This window comes from Leptosomus discolor, chromosome 3 (genome assembly GCF_034619465.1).
Source record: "Leptosomus discolor isolate bLepDis1 chromosome 3, bLepDis1.hap2, whole genome shotgun sequence".
In the NCBI taxonomy this organism is placed as follows: Eukaryota; Metazoa; Chordata; class Aves; order Leptosomiformes; family Leptosomidae; genus Leptosomus; species Leptosomus discolor.
The window spans coordinates 44,769,369-44,785,725 of record NC_141393.1 but is presented as its reverse complement, the minus strand read 5'-3'; the positions used below and the strand labels follow the sequence as shown (position 1 = coordinate 44,785,725).

General features: G+C 40.6%; 1 protein-coding gene across 1 annotated transcript in view; it reads right to left on the bottom strand.

Annotated features, from left to right (window-relative positions):
• CSTPP1 (centriolar satellite-associated tubulin polyglutamylase complex regulator 1) overlaps nucleotides 1-16,080 on the bottom strand; it is a 78,444-nt gene extending 62,364 nt beyond the window's left edge. Inside the window, exons 1-2 of the mRNA XM_086462998.1 lie at nucleotides 16,041-16,080; nucleotides 15,632-15,734 (exon numbers count right to left, since the gene is read on the bottom strand). Coding sequence (XP_086319124.1) covers nucleotides 15,632-15,734; nucleotides 16,041-16,080 — 143 coding nt within the window. The remainder of the gene's footprint in view (nucleotides 1-15,631; nucleotides 15,735-16,040) is intronic.
• Nucleotides 16,081-16,357: the final 277 nt, after the last annotated feature.

The following is a 16,357-nucleotide window of genomic DNA, read 5'->3' as shown; positions in this document are numbered from 1 at the left end:
TATTTCTTTCATTCCTTATTTCTTGCAGTAAGATTTTGTTTATACAATGGAAGGATTTTTCCCCAAAAGCTAAAGTCTACAAGCATGGGAGTCAGAATTTTACCTCAGTTAAGATGCTGCATTTCAGAGACCCTACTTAATAAATTCCTTTTCATAAGTTGCAAGGGTTCAGCTCAAAGGAGCCAGCCCTTGATTGAGCTATCCAGCAAGCAGCCCCAAACCAAATCAACAGATCTATTCTCAAGCAGGGTCAAGATCACTACAAGAGGCATAAACACCATATATTTTGAGCAAACTATATATTTTGAAATTCCTTTATCATGGATAGATGGGCAGTACAAAAATTACCTGACCACCTTTTCCTTAGCAATTGCCCAGAGGTGAAGTTGCGTAATGCAGCAAGAGTAACGGCTTGCAGGTAAACCCTTCTGGAAGAAAAAGAAATGGTGACAACTCAAAGCTGTTGGAGTTGCAACCAACACCTTACCTATGATTTTTACATACAAGCGAACAGATGTCTTTTCCAGTTTCTTTTGAACACAAAAATGAAACAATCTGCAGTCTCAGAGGAATGGCTTAAGTAAGACAGATATCAACAGCAAAGCAACAAACTTAGCTCAAACATTCTTCCCTTAGGGTTGCTCAGTCTTCCCTCTATCTGCCCTCCTCGCACTGAACAATTTGTATACCCTTAGCAAAGTTAGGTGGCCAGAGCTTATCAGCACATTTGCTGAAGAAAGACTTATGAACAAACTAGTGTATCTCAACAAGGTATTAGTTTGCCGCCCAAACATTTAGAAATGGGTTTGTGAATCCAGAAGCAGGGAAAATAATTTTTCACTTCTCTGGTTAACTTCTCCTTTCTCCCTTTTGGGCATTTCATGCAGCCATCTGCAAGAGATTCCTTCAAGAAGAAAGCTTTCAACAACTCTTCCAAGTCTCCAAGCCTCCTATCACAAACCTAATGGCTGCCCCAGCCCTCTACATTACCAGTAAACAGAGTCGCCAAATTAGAACATTAACAAAAGTTACTAATGACTGCTTTTATTTGTCTTGCTGAAACTGAGACTAGAAATTGAACTGAATGTTCATTAGTTAACGTCAGTTCACTGCAAACACTCCTATTTCACACAAGAACTGTTACGCAACTGGATACTCCATTAACAAAACAGCTTTTCCCATTCACTTGTGAGAATATTCTGGAGAAAGATGAGAGAAAAATAAAGCAAGGTTCTCACTCGATGGGAAGATCTAAAGAAACTTTTATAGTAGGGACTTCAAGATGCTTACTTTTTCACTTTCCTTTACATGCCCCAGAGCAGCCAAACCACAGAACAGAGTCTCTTCCAACACCACTGCTGAGAAAGCTGCATCTTGCAGCACACCCAGTCTATGCTTGTAAGATGCCACGTGCACGTGAGAGGAAGAATAAAAGTTTTGGGAAGAGACTGTGACAAAACAGCCCTAGCTCTCAGAAATGGCTACGCTGGGAACTCTAGCACTCAGGTGCTGCTTCTCTGAACAGAGCTGCTTTCAGTAAGGCTTTGTCTTTTGTGTAATTACATTTCGGCAACTTGCCAGAGTTCAGAAACTTTCAAGCACTCTTTTCAAACCTTTGGACTTCCAAATAGATTGTAAAAGTCCCAGGATGCTATGGTAACATCCCAATTGAAACCCACTTACAGTAGTTAGCCTCTGCCTGCTGAACTCAGGCAAAGCCAAATATGCACAATGCAGTGAGAGCCCCAAGAGAAGGGGCCGAGAAGAACAGAAGAGCTTGCCAGGACCCTGCTGTCCCCCTAGCAGGTGTCACCTTTGGTTACCATGCAAAGAGCTGAATGTGTTCACAGGACCCCTCCTCTACTAAATGGAAAACAAAGAACATGGACCATTATTCCTTAACTTACAGCATTACTGCTTGCATTTTCCATCGAGAGCACGATGAAGGAAGAAAATCACTTTGAAGGCTTATGTTGCTTCTCCAGCATCAACAATTACACGCACACACACTGCTTTTCTTCCCAGTTACACAGGTGTCTAAGTCATTAAAACAGAATTGACTGTCTTAAGCAAAAATAAGGTAGTCTCAAATGCAAAGCTGACAATGGAGGCTGTGTCTAGACTGAGACATCTGTGGACAGAAACAGTGCAGAGGACCTGATGTCAACATTACGGGTATCTCAGGGTTTGTTTTTTCTTGAAACACACTCTGGACTAGCTCTAGTCTGGTCCCATGGGCTGAATGCTCATTTGCAGTTGGAACACATCTTCCAGTTTAGTTCCATCTGAAAGGAACCTAGGTCACAAGCTCCGAGACTGCTTCATGGTGTGAACCAAAGCACAGTAAGTAGGGATAATCAGGAGTATTAGGATTAGAGACTATGATACAATGGGTAACAAAGAACTAGCTCTAGCAATAGAAAATACTGAAATTCAAAAGGCCTTAAAACCCAGGCAATTTCTGTTGTTAAATAACTCTTCCACACACAAAGCATCCCCAAGTGACCAATCACACTTACCCCAAGGCTATGCTTTGAAATTGCAAAGTGAGGTTTACCTTGCCTTGAACAAGCCCTGAGAGGGAACACTTAAAACTGTAGGCTCCATTGGGAAAAAAATATAATCCCAGTTTCACTGCTGTGATGATTTTTACCGCTGCACAAGCACAGTTTAATTTAAGATCATTCTATTCTTCACGTATTGGTTTAAGTGTACTACACTACTTTCAATATTTAGACCAATCATTGGATTGTTTCTTTAGCAATCCCTCTTGGAAAGTAGCATAGGAGTGTAAGCATTCCTCAATTCAAAGCTGTTGTATCAAGTCCTTTTTAAAATTTCATTGATCGTAAAATTTGGGACAATGAAATCAGCCTCAAGGAAATCAGTACCTTCCTCTAATGAAATTATAGCAGTGCTTTTTAGGCACTTCCTCTGAAATGTGTTAGCGGTGTTAAGATGAAACAGATGCTGAAAGTTACTCCTGATGACTGGCTTTAAGGAAAAATCCTTTTTTAACAACCAGGCAGATAGGAAATCATTAACACTCTAAACATTTTGGCAAGACTGGGTGGTGTAACACTGCAAACACAGAGACTGGATTTTTTGAGATCCTTTCTGTCTCACCCACTCAAGTTTATTTCAGCTGAAGGGTGTGGAAAGAGATAAAGGGGGGACATACATTTTAATGATTTGTTTTCAGGCTTCTTGGTATAGGCTCAGGAATCTCTGTATTCATGGCAGAGTTAATACAGGTGGTACAGAGATTATCCCAAGTACTGTTTGAAAGGAAATGAACCACAGCACCTGTGACACAGCTCAGAGTAGGCAGTGAACAAGCCTTCTTATGTTGCTTTGTAGCAAATCAAACCCTCGGAGACCAGCCTACAGATTCTGGAGAAGGAAAGGATTAAAGGGGTTGCTGTGCTTCCTCTTTATTACCCGTAATCCCTTTATCTTTTTAGAGTCCCCCTCCCTTAATTTTTCCTATGTTAGGTCTGTAATTTAACACCTTGAAGCTTTGAAATCAAAAGCTAAAACAACCTTACTATGTTGAATCAGTTGAATCATTAGCCCAAGATTTAAAAAAAAAAAAAAAAAAAAAAAAAAAAAAAAAGGCAAACAGGAGGGCAGGCAGGGATTTCTAAAAACAGGGGCCTTTTGATCAGAGCAGCATCCTGCAGTTTGCTGTAACTCAAGCTGGCCATTCTTATACAGTAGGAATTAAGGACTCCCCCTGCCAGGCAGGGCCCTATTAAAACACAATAGCTGTTTGAAAAGGGTAAGCAAGCTGATATGGATATAATAGGCCACATATTGGGGCCCTTTTCTACTCTGAAATAAAGCTTCTTCTTAGAGTTATGAGCTGGGAAACCTAGTATTCAGGAATATGAGAAAGGGCATATAATGGAAGATGGTAAACAGCCCCGCAGAAGCCCTCCAAAGTGCTTAAGGGAAAAGTAAAGAAGCCTTCGGAGATAAGCATCAATCACCCAGGACTAGCTCTTTCAGTCTGATCAGGTGGTATTTCAGACCACACGGTGTTTCAGTGAGCATGGAAAGGTCTTGCTGGTATAAACAGAGATTTAGTTTTTACAGCAGAAAACACAGTGAGTTGTGCACAACAGAGACAGCTGTATGAATACCATTGTAACTAGTTTTATGGAGATCATTGCAAGTTGCTACCCAGTTTCCCTCAAAAACCTCTGACTTCTCCCCCGCCCCAATAAATAAATAATTAAAAAAATCCAGAGTTATAACTACACAAAGAAAGCTGCTAAGCCTCTAGCTAATGTATTTAGTATTTGTTCAAACTGGTCCAACCAACCATTTGGGGGCAAGAAGAAAATTCCTTACTAAACTGCTCTATAACCTATATGCTGAGAGTATGGGAGATTCAACCCCTCAGTAAGCTTTATTATCATACAGCCATGATCTCCATTCTTTAGCTTCCTTTATTAACCAACAGATGTATTTTTGCTCTCCCTGTTACACTATGGAATTTATTCACTAGCTGCAAGATGCTACAAAAACCATGCAGTGAATCTGTGGCAAGGGTGAGAAGATGGCACAAAGAAGAGAAACATTATTAAAAATACAAGCAACTCAAGGTGGTGTTCAGTTTTCATCTAGTCTAACAACAACTCTGGAAGTAGCTATGGAATTGACACTGACTGGAGATGGATTTTGATACCAAAATGTCAGTGTCCACTGAAGGAGGAGCATGAATTTGAAAATTACTGAATAACCCACCCATCCTGTACTGCTGAGATCAAAGTGTAATTCTGAGTGAAGGCAAACTGGCTTCTCAGAAAGTTAAGGCCAAAGTGTAAGCACAAGTAAGGGTCTGCTTTTTCCATTCTGCACGTAGTCCCTTGTATCTCTTATTGTAAGACAGTTCCATGTTTTATAAATTAGACGTCTAATTATTTTAAAAGGTAGCAGCACAACTACACTATGACTGTGATGATCCAGGAACTACTGAAATGTAACTTAATGACTGTTCCAAAGAGATCCAATACTGGTGCCATGCATGCAGCTGCCATATTTGCTCTTTTCAGTCTTGTTTAGACTGAAGAATTTCAGAGGAAGAAAAAAATTTACAACTCTCTCACCTATTCAGCTGCTTTGGCAAGAACTATAGCACATCAAAGACTGAACAGCTTCCAGTATTTCCATCATGGCAACAAACGAACCTTGCCAAAATTCCTTAATATAGATGAAACTTCATCATTTGACGTTAATGTTAATTGCATTTAGAGATTGCTTAGCTAAACCACTTTGTGCTCAGTAGAACTGCTTGGCTACAGTGTTGACCAACTACAGTTTGTCTAATTCATTTGAAGATACACAATAGGATTAATTTTGCAGGACATGAGGTTACTGAAAGTCTCTAAGGCTAATATATTCTAGAATCTGTATGGTTTCAACACTACACAGCACAGAAAGTCTTAGGTTGTCTGAAGACATCCAGATTTCTAGTAAGTAGAATTTTATTTTTTTTTTTTTTTTTTTTTTTTTTAAGAAAAGGAAGAACAAACCAAGTTTTAAAAATGCATTTTTCAGGCAAGCTACAAGACTTTCAGTGGTTTGTTATTCATGAGGACGCAGAGACAGTTAAGGAATTTTATGTGTAAAGGATAAGGGATCCTATTATGAGATCTTAACCCATTGCTGCAGGCATTGCTGATTTTTACAGCTTGGCATATCCAATTTAAAAAAAATTTTACATTTGTTTGCCTTGTCCATATTGGAACACCCGTATTCTTAGCAAGGCAATTAGAAATGCTCCTCAAGATTTTCTGTGATACCACAACCTTTTACAGCTTAAGAATGAAAATAAAAGTCCTTCTAACACCACAAAACCAAAAAAATCCCGAACCTCAATTCTGATCCATCTTTTCTTAAAGATATTTCTGCGAAAAATAAAGTGTTCCTCAACCTTCACTACTTTATTCCAACTTAATAGAAAGTCTTAAAAGCTTAGATAGACCTAAGCCAAGAACTCCTCTGAAATTGATCTCCTATGTACACATAGTAGCCCAGACTCAAGCCAAAAGGCTTCATTAAAACCAGAACCAAACCATATGAGTTAGTAATGCAGAGAAAGGTATACCTATTGATGAAGCTATCATGTATTCAGCAGTGGTTCTCTCACAGCTTGAGACATCAAGAACTTCATAGGAGCAAACAGTATGTTCCAAAAAAAAAAAAAATTCCTAACAGAAAATGGTGAAACTATCCCTTGTAATTCTCAAAAATAAATAAATAAAAAATCTAAACATGTAATAAGGGAAAACACACCAATGTGTACCAAACTTCCTACATTATTAGGTTTTTCCAAATCTGCTATTCTCTAGTGCAGTTCTACTGAATTCTAGGTGCCAACTTCACATTACTAAAACAGTTTTCTTCAAAACATTCACAGAAGCTGCAGGAAATCTGATCCTTACAGCATGTGACCAAGCATGAAAAGAGATTACTGCTTTATATACACATTGCAGATTGTATGCAAAACACTGTAAATAGTCCCAGTACACCTGTTGTGGATGTCACTATTTATCCTTCCCATTTTTTCCCTATATATTCTAACACAGTGATTCAGCAAGCACAGCTGAACTCTTTTCCAGAATGATGGAGAAAGATGCTTGTCAAACGATGATCTCAGCATTGAATATCTATTTTGCATCATGGTGAGCTCTACTACAGACCTCTCCTCAGTGGAAGACGAACAATAGAAGATTGACACAGTTCACCAATTCTGACTTGAGAGCCCTTTCACTTAGGCAAGAATACAAAATAAAACAGAGCAGAGATTTGTGATCAGAAATGCAAGAACAGGGATAAGGCAGGTACTACCCAATACCACAGATATTAAAAACAAGTAAACTGATGGAGAAAATAAAATTAAACCAAAGACTCTGTGGCATCTTAAAAAAGGACATGATGGGCATTATGAAATACCCAACTGAGGAAATGAGTTACGGCATAATAACCGCAAAAAGCACACATACAGAAGGCTTCTTAAAGATTTTCTTAGTGACAGCAATGACTTGCGTATCTATTTTGTTGTACTGCCAAATGCAGACAGTAGGATGGACTGCGAGTAGGAAAACTGTATCACAAATGCACATAACCAAGAAAAATTACTTCTCTATTACCTTCTAATCAAGATCAGAGAGATCATTTTTCAGCAAACCGTAGGATTTTGTCCTTTTCCCTGTCTCCCTAGATCATCCAGACTTGTTTCAAGAATAAATTTACACATTTGAAGTGTGTCACTGTAGTGGTTTGGTGACTGGCAGGGTTTTGGTAGAGGGGGAGGGGGCTACAGAGGTGGCTCCTGTAAGAGGCTTCCAGAAGCTCGCCCGGCTCCAATTTCGGACCCGCCTCTGGCCAAGGCCAGACCAATGGCGCCTCTGCGAGTAACTATTTAAGAGTGAAAGAAGTCGTTTCTTGCCGCTTTCGTTTGTCTGTCTGTGTAGGTGAGCGGGTGAGAGAAGGGGGGTGGGAGAGAGACAGCCCTGCGGACACCCCGGTCAGTGAGGAAGGAGAGGGGCCGCTGTGCCGGAGCAGAGGTTCCCCTGCGGCCCGCGGTGGGCTGGCGGCTGAGCCCCTGCAGCCCCTGGAGCCCAGCGGTGGCCCAGAGGTCGCCCTGCAGCCAGCGGAGTGCCCCGGGCCGGAGGGGCAGGGACCGGGCCCAGAGCAGCCGCGACTCCGGCCGCGCTGGAGCCGCCCGTCGGTGGGAGGGCGGCAGCCCCGGGAGGGACCCGCGCTGGGGGGTTCTGGGGAGCTGCGGCCCCGCGGGAAGGACTCGCGTTGGGGCAGTTCACGGAGGGCTGTGCCGTGAGAGGGACCCTGCGGTGGGGCAGGGGAGGGCTGCGAGGGCCTGGAGACACCTTGTGCCGGCCGGGCTGTGACCCCCATTCCCTGCCCTGCTGGGGGCGAAGAGGGAGCAGAGCTGAGCCCGGAGAGGTTGGGGAGAGAAGGTGTGTTGTATTTACGACCTGGTGGTATCTCTCATTATCCTTAATGGTGGTGGTTGTTTGTATTAAATGTATCCTGTTATCCCCAGGTTGAGTCTGTCTTTTGCCCATGACCATAACTGGTGAGCGAGCCCTCCCTGTCCTTTTTCTCGACCCTCCAGCCTTTTCGGTTGCATTTTCTCCTCCCCATCCCTCAGCGAGCGGCTGCAGGGGGCTTTTGTTGCCAGCTGGGTAGGCTCAAACCACGACAGTCACAAAAGTCTGATTTTAATTCTCAGCTGGGATCATGTATACATCTCCAAATTTGTACTAGTAGCATTAATAACCATGATGAAAAGCAATAAAAAAATTGTAAGCATAAACATAATTATGCTAAAGTTAGGAACGAAAACTAGACACGGGATAGTACATTCAACTCTAGCCCAGAGCAAAAGCACAAACACAGTTAACTCAGATACACATACTCCTAACGCTTGTACCATTTGCCAGGTTTCTGGACTTCGGCTTTTTGAAAATTTCAAACGTCTGTTTTTCAGTTTTATTAGCTATCAACACTGCCTATATGCAATTGGCTTAACCGTCATTAAAGGAAGCTCAACTTCATGGCAACTGTGTTGCATTTCAACATTCAAGGCTGTAAGAAGGAATAACAAATACACTCGACTACATAAGGTCTCCAGAAGGTAGCCAGTCCACTTCTGCTGCAACTATTCTGACAAAGACCACAAATAAATATGTAATTTCCATGATGTAAAGCAATAGGAAAGAAGTTGGCAAAGACTGCACTGCTACACCAGTGAATGCATACTAGAAGCATCATAATCTGACCACACTGCATATAGAAGTTGTGATTGCCTCCCTTCAAATAGCAAGAGCACAGTGCAGCTTAAGTCAGTGCATAAGTGAAGGGTTATCTACAGATAACTACCCTGTGCTGAAAAGATCCTGATATCAAGTGCTAACATTCGTACGCTATGGAAAGCTCTCTAGATTTTTCTGACACCGAAACAGCATTGTTAAGTTTCCCGAGTGGAGCATATTATCGCACACAGCATCAATGGTAAATGTTCTTTGATTCTATGTTACTCCTTTGGCTACAAGCCTTCCACGATTTTCCTGCTTACCAAAAAGCGTCTTTACCTTCTCTCCCCCTGCCCCCCCCATTCCTTCATGAGGGTTTGGGCTCATCTGAATATCCACTGACCTGTAAGATTCTCACATATGTGGAAGAAAACACCACTTTTTCTAATATATTTGCAACATGTACAAAGTACAGTGAGAATCAGTGTGTTATTGACATTAATACATGCATTCCAGCTGTTTACCCAACAGCAGTCATCCCAATCAGCATATTTGTCAGGCTAGAACTTGTTGCAAAGTTTGTTACAAAGAAACAACTCCGAGAATATCAGGAATTCATAGATCCTGCCTGTCATATGAAGATACCAGTGCTGTTTCTGCTGTCAAGCAATTCTACAATAACAACATCACACTTCAGGTTACCACCTGATCTATGGGTTCTGGACGAAATTCACATAATTTTAATCACAAATTAACCAAGTTATCCACAACGTCTAAATTTTCCATAGTTCTCATACAAAGCACATACCCCATGCACAGTAGATAGGCAGTACTGAAATCCCATTTCTAATATGGGTTGGAGAAACTTAGATCACAAGGAAGAGACTTTCCCATTCTGACAACTCTTCTCTGTAGAGGTAACAGAAAGGCTTTGTGTCCATTAGCAACACTCTAAGTGAAGAAATACGCAACTATTATAGATTCCCCAGAAAGATTTATCAACAAATTCAGTCCTGTAAATCCATCTCCTCCGCAAAGAAAGACTTTGAAACTGTCTCTCTCACAGCAACTTAGGCACATTAGCTGCAAAATCTACTCCTCAGAGCTTCTGGCACAAGTGCTGTGTCTGAGTGTATACAGTCATTCTCTTTCCACTGATAACTGAAGAGCAAAGGAGAGGCAGACAGCACTCTTATGCAGTGCCCGAGGGATCAAGGAATCCCAAGTAAGAGCCTGTCGGGAACCATCAAGCACATTATCCCAGCTGAGATTTTCAGCCCAAAGGGCTGCTTCACAGCTAGGTCCCTGACAGCACCAGCTTCATACCAATTGCATGGCTCAGTGCAGTCTTGCACTGAGTGTGATAATTTTGTCTTTCTCTCTCTAGTGCAGAAGGCATGTAGGAATCCTGAGAGTATTTGAGGAATACATGATATATTATTTTTGCAATTGTTCATAAGATTATATCAGAGAGAATACCAACATTATATGTAAGAACCTGAAAGTATTGTTACCTCCCAGAGGCTACCGATTTGCTCAAAACACACAGACCTAACACTAAAAAATCCAACAACCGACACCCCTCCCCCAAACAGTCTTACTGAGAAATTCTAATGAATGGCTCCGTCTCTCAGAAAGGGAATCTGGCACAACCTGTCAAAGCTCTAAGGACCTTCTCACTACTATTTTTGCTGTTTATACTTCAATTGTACAAAGCATGGAGATTACATTCGACATTCTACAATGCTAGACGCTGCAGTACAATATCACTTCTCTCTTGAAGAGCTTACACTATCCTTGCAAACAAGACAGAACAAGTTACTGTGAAAAGGGGAAAGATGCAGAGCAGATGACAGCAAGATGATAACAATGATAAGGCCTACATACACAGAAATGAAAAAAAAAAAAAAAGGCTCTAAAGGCTCTAAGCTAGCTCTAAGAATCTCTCCTCTTTATAAGCAGATAATTCACCTTATTTCCAGTTGCCAATTAAAGTTGTCTTCAGTGAGTGGCTTATTTCTCATGGGCATCCCATCTGTCCTGTTCCTTGCCCTTCCCCCCCGGCCTCATCCCTCAAGGGTACCGAGACTGTTTTAAAGAGGAGGACATTGTTTACTCTATAGATTTATTTAGGTAATATTGTATAGCAGTACAGGACTGAACAAGCCAAAAGTTTTCCTGATACCAAAGCATCTGTCACTGCTATTGCCAGAGAAAGCCAAGAGAGCAGTATCATATTTGTCCCTAAGGAACGAGTTGAACAAATTGTTCCAGCCAATCCAAACAGCAAGAGAAAATGAGGTATTTTCATTGCTAAAAGTTGATACTTCTCATCATGATAACATCTTCCTGTCCAAGGATCTCAAACTATATAGCACTGGCCATCTCATTACTCTGAACAAAGCAACTGTTCTACACAGTGCAGACCTGGTATTTTGAATTGCCAGGCACACAACTAAAAGCAGTATCTGGCTCCCACAAACACAGTCATCACAGAGACCTTCTCAGATAAATGTTATCAAACTGTCATACAAGATCAAGCAGGGGCACTTCAAGTTTCAGCCAGCAGAAACATCTTTTACAGAAAAATGGGATCTCACATCAGTTTGCAGAGCCAATGGAAGTAGTGCTGCATCTGCAAGCTAAAAGCAAGATGTCTTTCTCAATCATGCTCCAGCTGGCAGGTAGTCAGGGAGACATTTCACCAGAAACAAAAGAAAAGCAAAAATTACTAGTAGGAAGTCTCCTGGTCAAAATGGTTTTTACTGCATCTTCCAGCTGAAGTGAGAAAGAGCCATAGAGACTCCCTTTAAGATCCCAAAAAATATAAAGTGGGATGCTATGTACATTCCCTCTGCATGATCAAATGCATTAGCATGGGGGCCCAGTTTTTCTTCAGTTCAGGAAAGACCAAGAAAACAAGATGATAAATAACGTATAGGAGGAACACATCCATTTAAGATATGTTGGCACAGAAGTTAGGCTGGAAGAAGTAAAGCAGCATTAGTGTGTAATTACACAGAGGGCTTTCAAGAGTGCATTTCATGAAGATTGAAAAGCAGAGCAGAGTTTTCTTGGGTTCGTAACGAACAAATACCAGTAGCATTTCAGCATATCTATAAAATCAAGACTAGTCCTAAGGGAGGCGTAATTTTACTCATTTAGCTAAGAGATGTGGACTAATTGGCAGAAGGGTGATTGATCCCTATTCCTGTAAGAGTCAGGAGTAAGTCAGATGAGGGAAGTCTCAAGGTACTCCCAAGACTGAAAGCAGATGTCCACATGATGGGGACAAATGAACAATAGAATAAGTGGGAGAAAAAAATATCCTTGAAGACTAAAAATATTCTGGAAGGAGAACTGTAGAGATGAAGGTCAGCCCTCTGCAATCAGCAATCCCAGTACTAGGCTGTGGATAGCAGTGGAATATGTACCAAATTTCCTTTCCTAGAAACAACCAGAAACACTCATTGCCTGCAAAACACTTACTGCTTGATCCATACAGAGCTACGTGACCACATAGTTTTCACCTCTGAAATTTCACTCAGGTAAGCTAAACCCCAACAAAATTTCCATAATTACCCATAAAAATAGTTGTTGTAACTGGCATAAAGATTTGAAGAGACTCATGGTGAGGCGTGGCATTGCAATGCATGATGGAAAGGCCATGACTGCTGTTCAGTGGTGAATCCAGCAACAGAGGTCCATGGAACACCACTCGACTGAAAAGTGTGCCATCTGAGAAGAGTTTGAGAGTTTGGAGAATATCTAACACCTGTCCTTGACACGCTAACTTCATTATTTCTGAAAAGTTACAAAAGTTGTTATTTTATCCTATACACACTTAAAAAAAAAGTCACTTGCTTGAGCCTACCTGCTAGCTTTCTAAACCCTGGGCTGGTCTCTAATTTTAAGTAGGCATAAATAGGGAAAGCACAATGTGAAAAACTGGACACCCTAATACCCAGTCCCTTCATCTCAAATCATTGCAGCATACTTCAAAATATGCACACGCCAATCTTCTTACTTAGAATAACCAGGAACAAGGAAAACACTGGGAGAGTGCACATAAACCTTCTGGAATCTCACAAATTATCTTTGATCAAAGATACTGAGATTAAAGATAAAAATCAGGATCAAGCTTATTTGCTTGGCAGAGCAGCGTAGCCTTCAAAGCACAGCCTGAACAAATGTTGACAGTTGTGTTGGATGAACAGAAATCTACTAAGCCAGAACACGGGACACTTTTGTAATAGAAACTTTGTATTCTGAGTCTACCTACACCCATATTGCCAATCATTTATTCTCCACTTTAAATAAATAATCCCACATTTCAAATCTTAAGATTTTCATGGCTCTCAAAATTACTAAGCCTTTTCGTGGTTTGGTACAGGGATAGTTTGATCTGCTAAACTCCAGACATACTATAAAAGGAAAAAAAAAAAAGAAAAAAAAAAGAGAATGACTAGTTCTATATTACTTACAGTAAAAACGAACATACAGCCTTTTCCTGTCTTTCAAGGAATCAGAAGCTCCACAGAACACTCAATGTGAACAAAAAGCCATTGCAGAAATTCACATCTTTATTTGAAAATAAATGGGAAAAACACGATTTCAAGCACCTCAGTCAATCAAAGTTGTGCTCTATGGTGACAATTCTGTTTGCTACAATGATCTTGAATTACTATTTATTCTTTCAAGCTTAGAAGAGGGATAGAAAGTGAAAAGAATATAGTTATCATGTCATGATGAAGAAATACTATAGAGGAGCAATGTGAGCAGTTTCAAAAAGTGTGGAAGGCCTCTTCTTCAGCATTTAACTTTTTTTAATTACATATGATCAGAAGTTTAGAAAAGGCCCTGAGGTGTCAGCTTGGAAGTAGGTACAAACCAAATCTGATCTGGAGAGATGCCTGTATGATGATTTCAGCTGGGTATTTCAGACCCACCTTGCCTTCAACTCAGGTAAAGAAATCCTGTTGGTGGGTGGAGGTCATCGTAGTCATGCTCTTTATCTTTCTTAAGCTCTTGTTTACTATTTTTTCAGCTTACTAATCTCAGTATTACTTTCTGTGGAAACTCACTTATATTAGATGGAGTATCATGATTCCAAATCAAATCAAGTGCACAGGTTGTACCTTCATTTGTCCCCAGTGCCTACTCTCAGTGATTAATTCTCTGCAACCCTCACTTAACAGTAACCACTGCAACTTGCTCAGAACATGCAAGTATAATGTTCATTGGTTTGTATAGTAAGAGTTTCATTCCTGGTACTATGCATTTTTTTAACTTTGGTAGTCTAAAAAGAGAGCGTGCCTTTTGAGAGCTTAAGATACTTTATAAACAACAACAAAAAATATCAATCTACTTATAAAATCCACATAGTATCAAGAATTATTTGCTTCTAAAATAGATTTCTGACATTTTTTAAAGTCAGTATGCATTCTAGTTACACTAAGCTACAGAGAAAGGTTAACAGTAAAACTAAACAACCTTGACAAGCTGTTTAATTCTTCTAGTAAAATTGCCTTTATACTGTTTTGCATGGGTCTTCCAGATTTTGGAACATGGACAATTCATGCCTAGTGAAAGCTGAAAGTACTTTGTTGAAAGCACGAGATAACACACTACCAAGAAACCATATTTTCTTGTTACAGTGCCATCTACCTAGGAGATCTGTTATACAAACAGATGTAGCAAGATGGCCCATATCTTACCTCCTCTGCCAATATCGTCAAAACTACACTAGTCTTGAACTGCTTGTTACTCTACCTCAAAAACAAAAAAAAGTGCTTTAAGAATTTCCTCTCAGACTTGCTGCAGTATTATTTATCTATTTATCTTAGATACTCACTTAGTAGTGAGAATCTCAATTGTTTAAAAGTTGAAAATATAAACGGGGCAAGAAAATCCAATGCAAGTTGTCCAATCCATCAAACTAGCAAGTTAGACCTCATTTGGAGATTAGATGGACACTGACGTGCAGAAATAAACAAAATAAAACCCACAAAAAAACTTGAAACTGTTGTCAACTGAGAAAGCGAGCTACTCCTATGCTTTGAGATCCTCTTCCACTGCTGTAGTACAGAGACTGCTGTGAAATACTCTACACATTGATTTTCCTCAGAAAAAAGGTAAAAGGAAAGGAAGCAAGGAAAGATTTCCAAATGGGTATCAAAAAACAGAAACATGTAACCACTGCAAGCACACACATTACCAACAGATCTTTAATGAAGCTGCCAGGAAGAGTTTTAGACATTGTGCAAGACATCATCAAGTTGGCAAAACATACAGCAATAGGCTGAGTCAACATCAACACTGAAGACCAGCACATAGCTTTTGCCACCAAAAAATCTTTCCAAATTAGTAGGAAGAGATTATCTGTGCTAATTACTATGTTCATTATTTAAAGACTTACACAGGTTATAAGGGAGGAAGAGGCATTCCGTTCAAGCATTCAACAGGACAACAATCACACAAGGAGACAAAACAGTTAGAATTCATACTCAGAACAAGGAAGAATGTGTGCTGCTAAAACCAGAAGCAGTCACTGCTTTTGATACTGATACCCTGATTAAGGCAAGCAGAATTTGGTTTTCTATATGCTTTTAAAAGCTTTGTTCCCCAAAGTGACAGCGTCACATGAATGTTTGTAACAGAGGTACTGAACTGTACGAAACCCATGCACAGTTCTGAAACATGCTCAAGCAGCCCTTGGCTAACCCAGTGAAATCCAGCATTCACAACATAATCAGCATGTGTCCAGCTCCATTCTCCATGTACCCTGCCTGTTTCCAAAAGCCCCCCTTAGACTGGCCCTATTGGCAGCGTCCTGATGTACTTACTATTCAGTGAAGAACCTGGCAATGCCATACTGACTAATATCGTCTCTGTTCTCCAGCAGCTGGCTCACTGCATCCTCCATGTACGTGAGGACATGTCTTTGAGCTGCAAATAAAAGACAGTAAGAGACAGAAATTAGAATATAAGGGGCCTACAAAGCTCAGAGCCAGACCAGCCTAGTTGCATGCCTTACACAATAGGCCAACAAGCATTTGCTCCCTCAGCTAGAGAGTAGAGGTTTCATTCTCCCAGATATGGATAGTAAAATTCCTGACCTAAATCCTGCTTTCTTTCCTGGCTACACAGAGCTAGTTATTAACAGTGCTGACCCATTTTTAAAATCCCCTGAGATTCTGGAAGTGAAGGAAGAGGAGAAGGCCTTGTGAGACTCCCTCACTGGAAAATGCTTACTCAAGAGGAGTTCCTGATCACTGTTCTGAGTCACAGCCATCTTTCCTATACAGTTTGTCAATGCCTTATTGATGGGGCCGTTGCAGAGCTTTAGGTGTTCCCTGCCCCTCCCCCTTACAAAAGCCAAGTAGCTCTGTGATTGTCCTGTAAAGTTCTTTTTCCTAAAGGTGCAAATAAAAGTACATCAGTTTCCATACAAGCATCAGTGAATGTTCTTGAAGTGGCAGGTGGGGAACAGGTCTCAATGCCAAGAGAGATTTATATTACTCAGTCAGTCTCAAGTAACTGCCTAAACCAAACATAAGGAAATTTCAGAA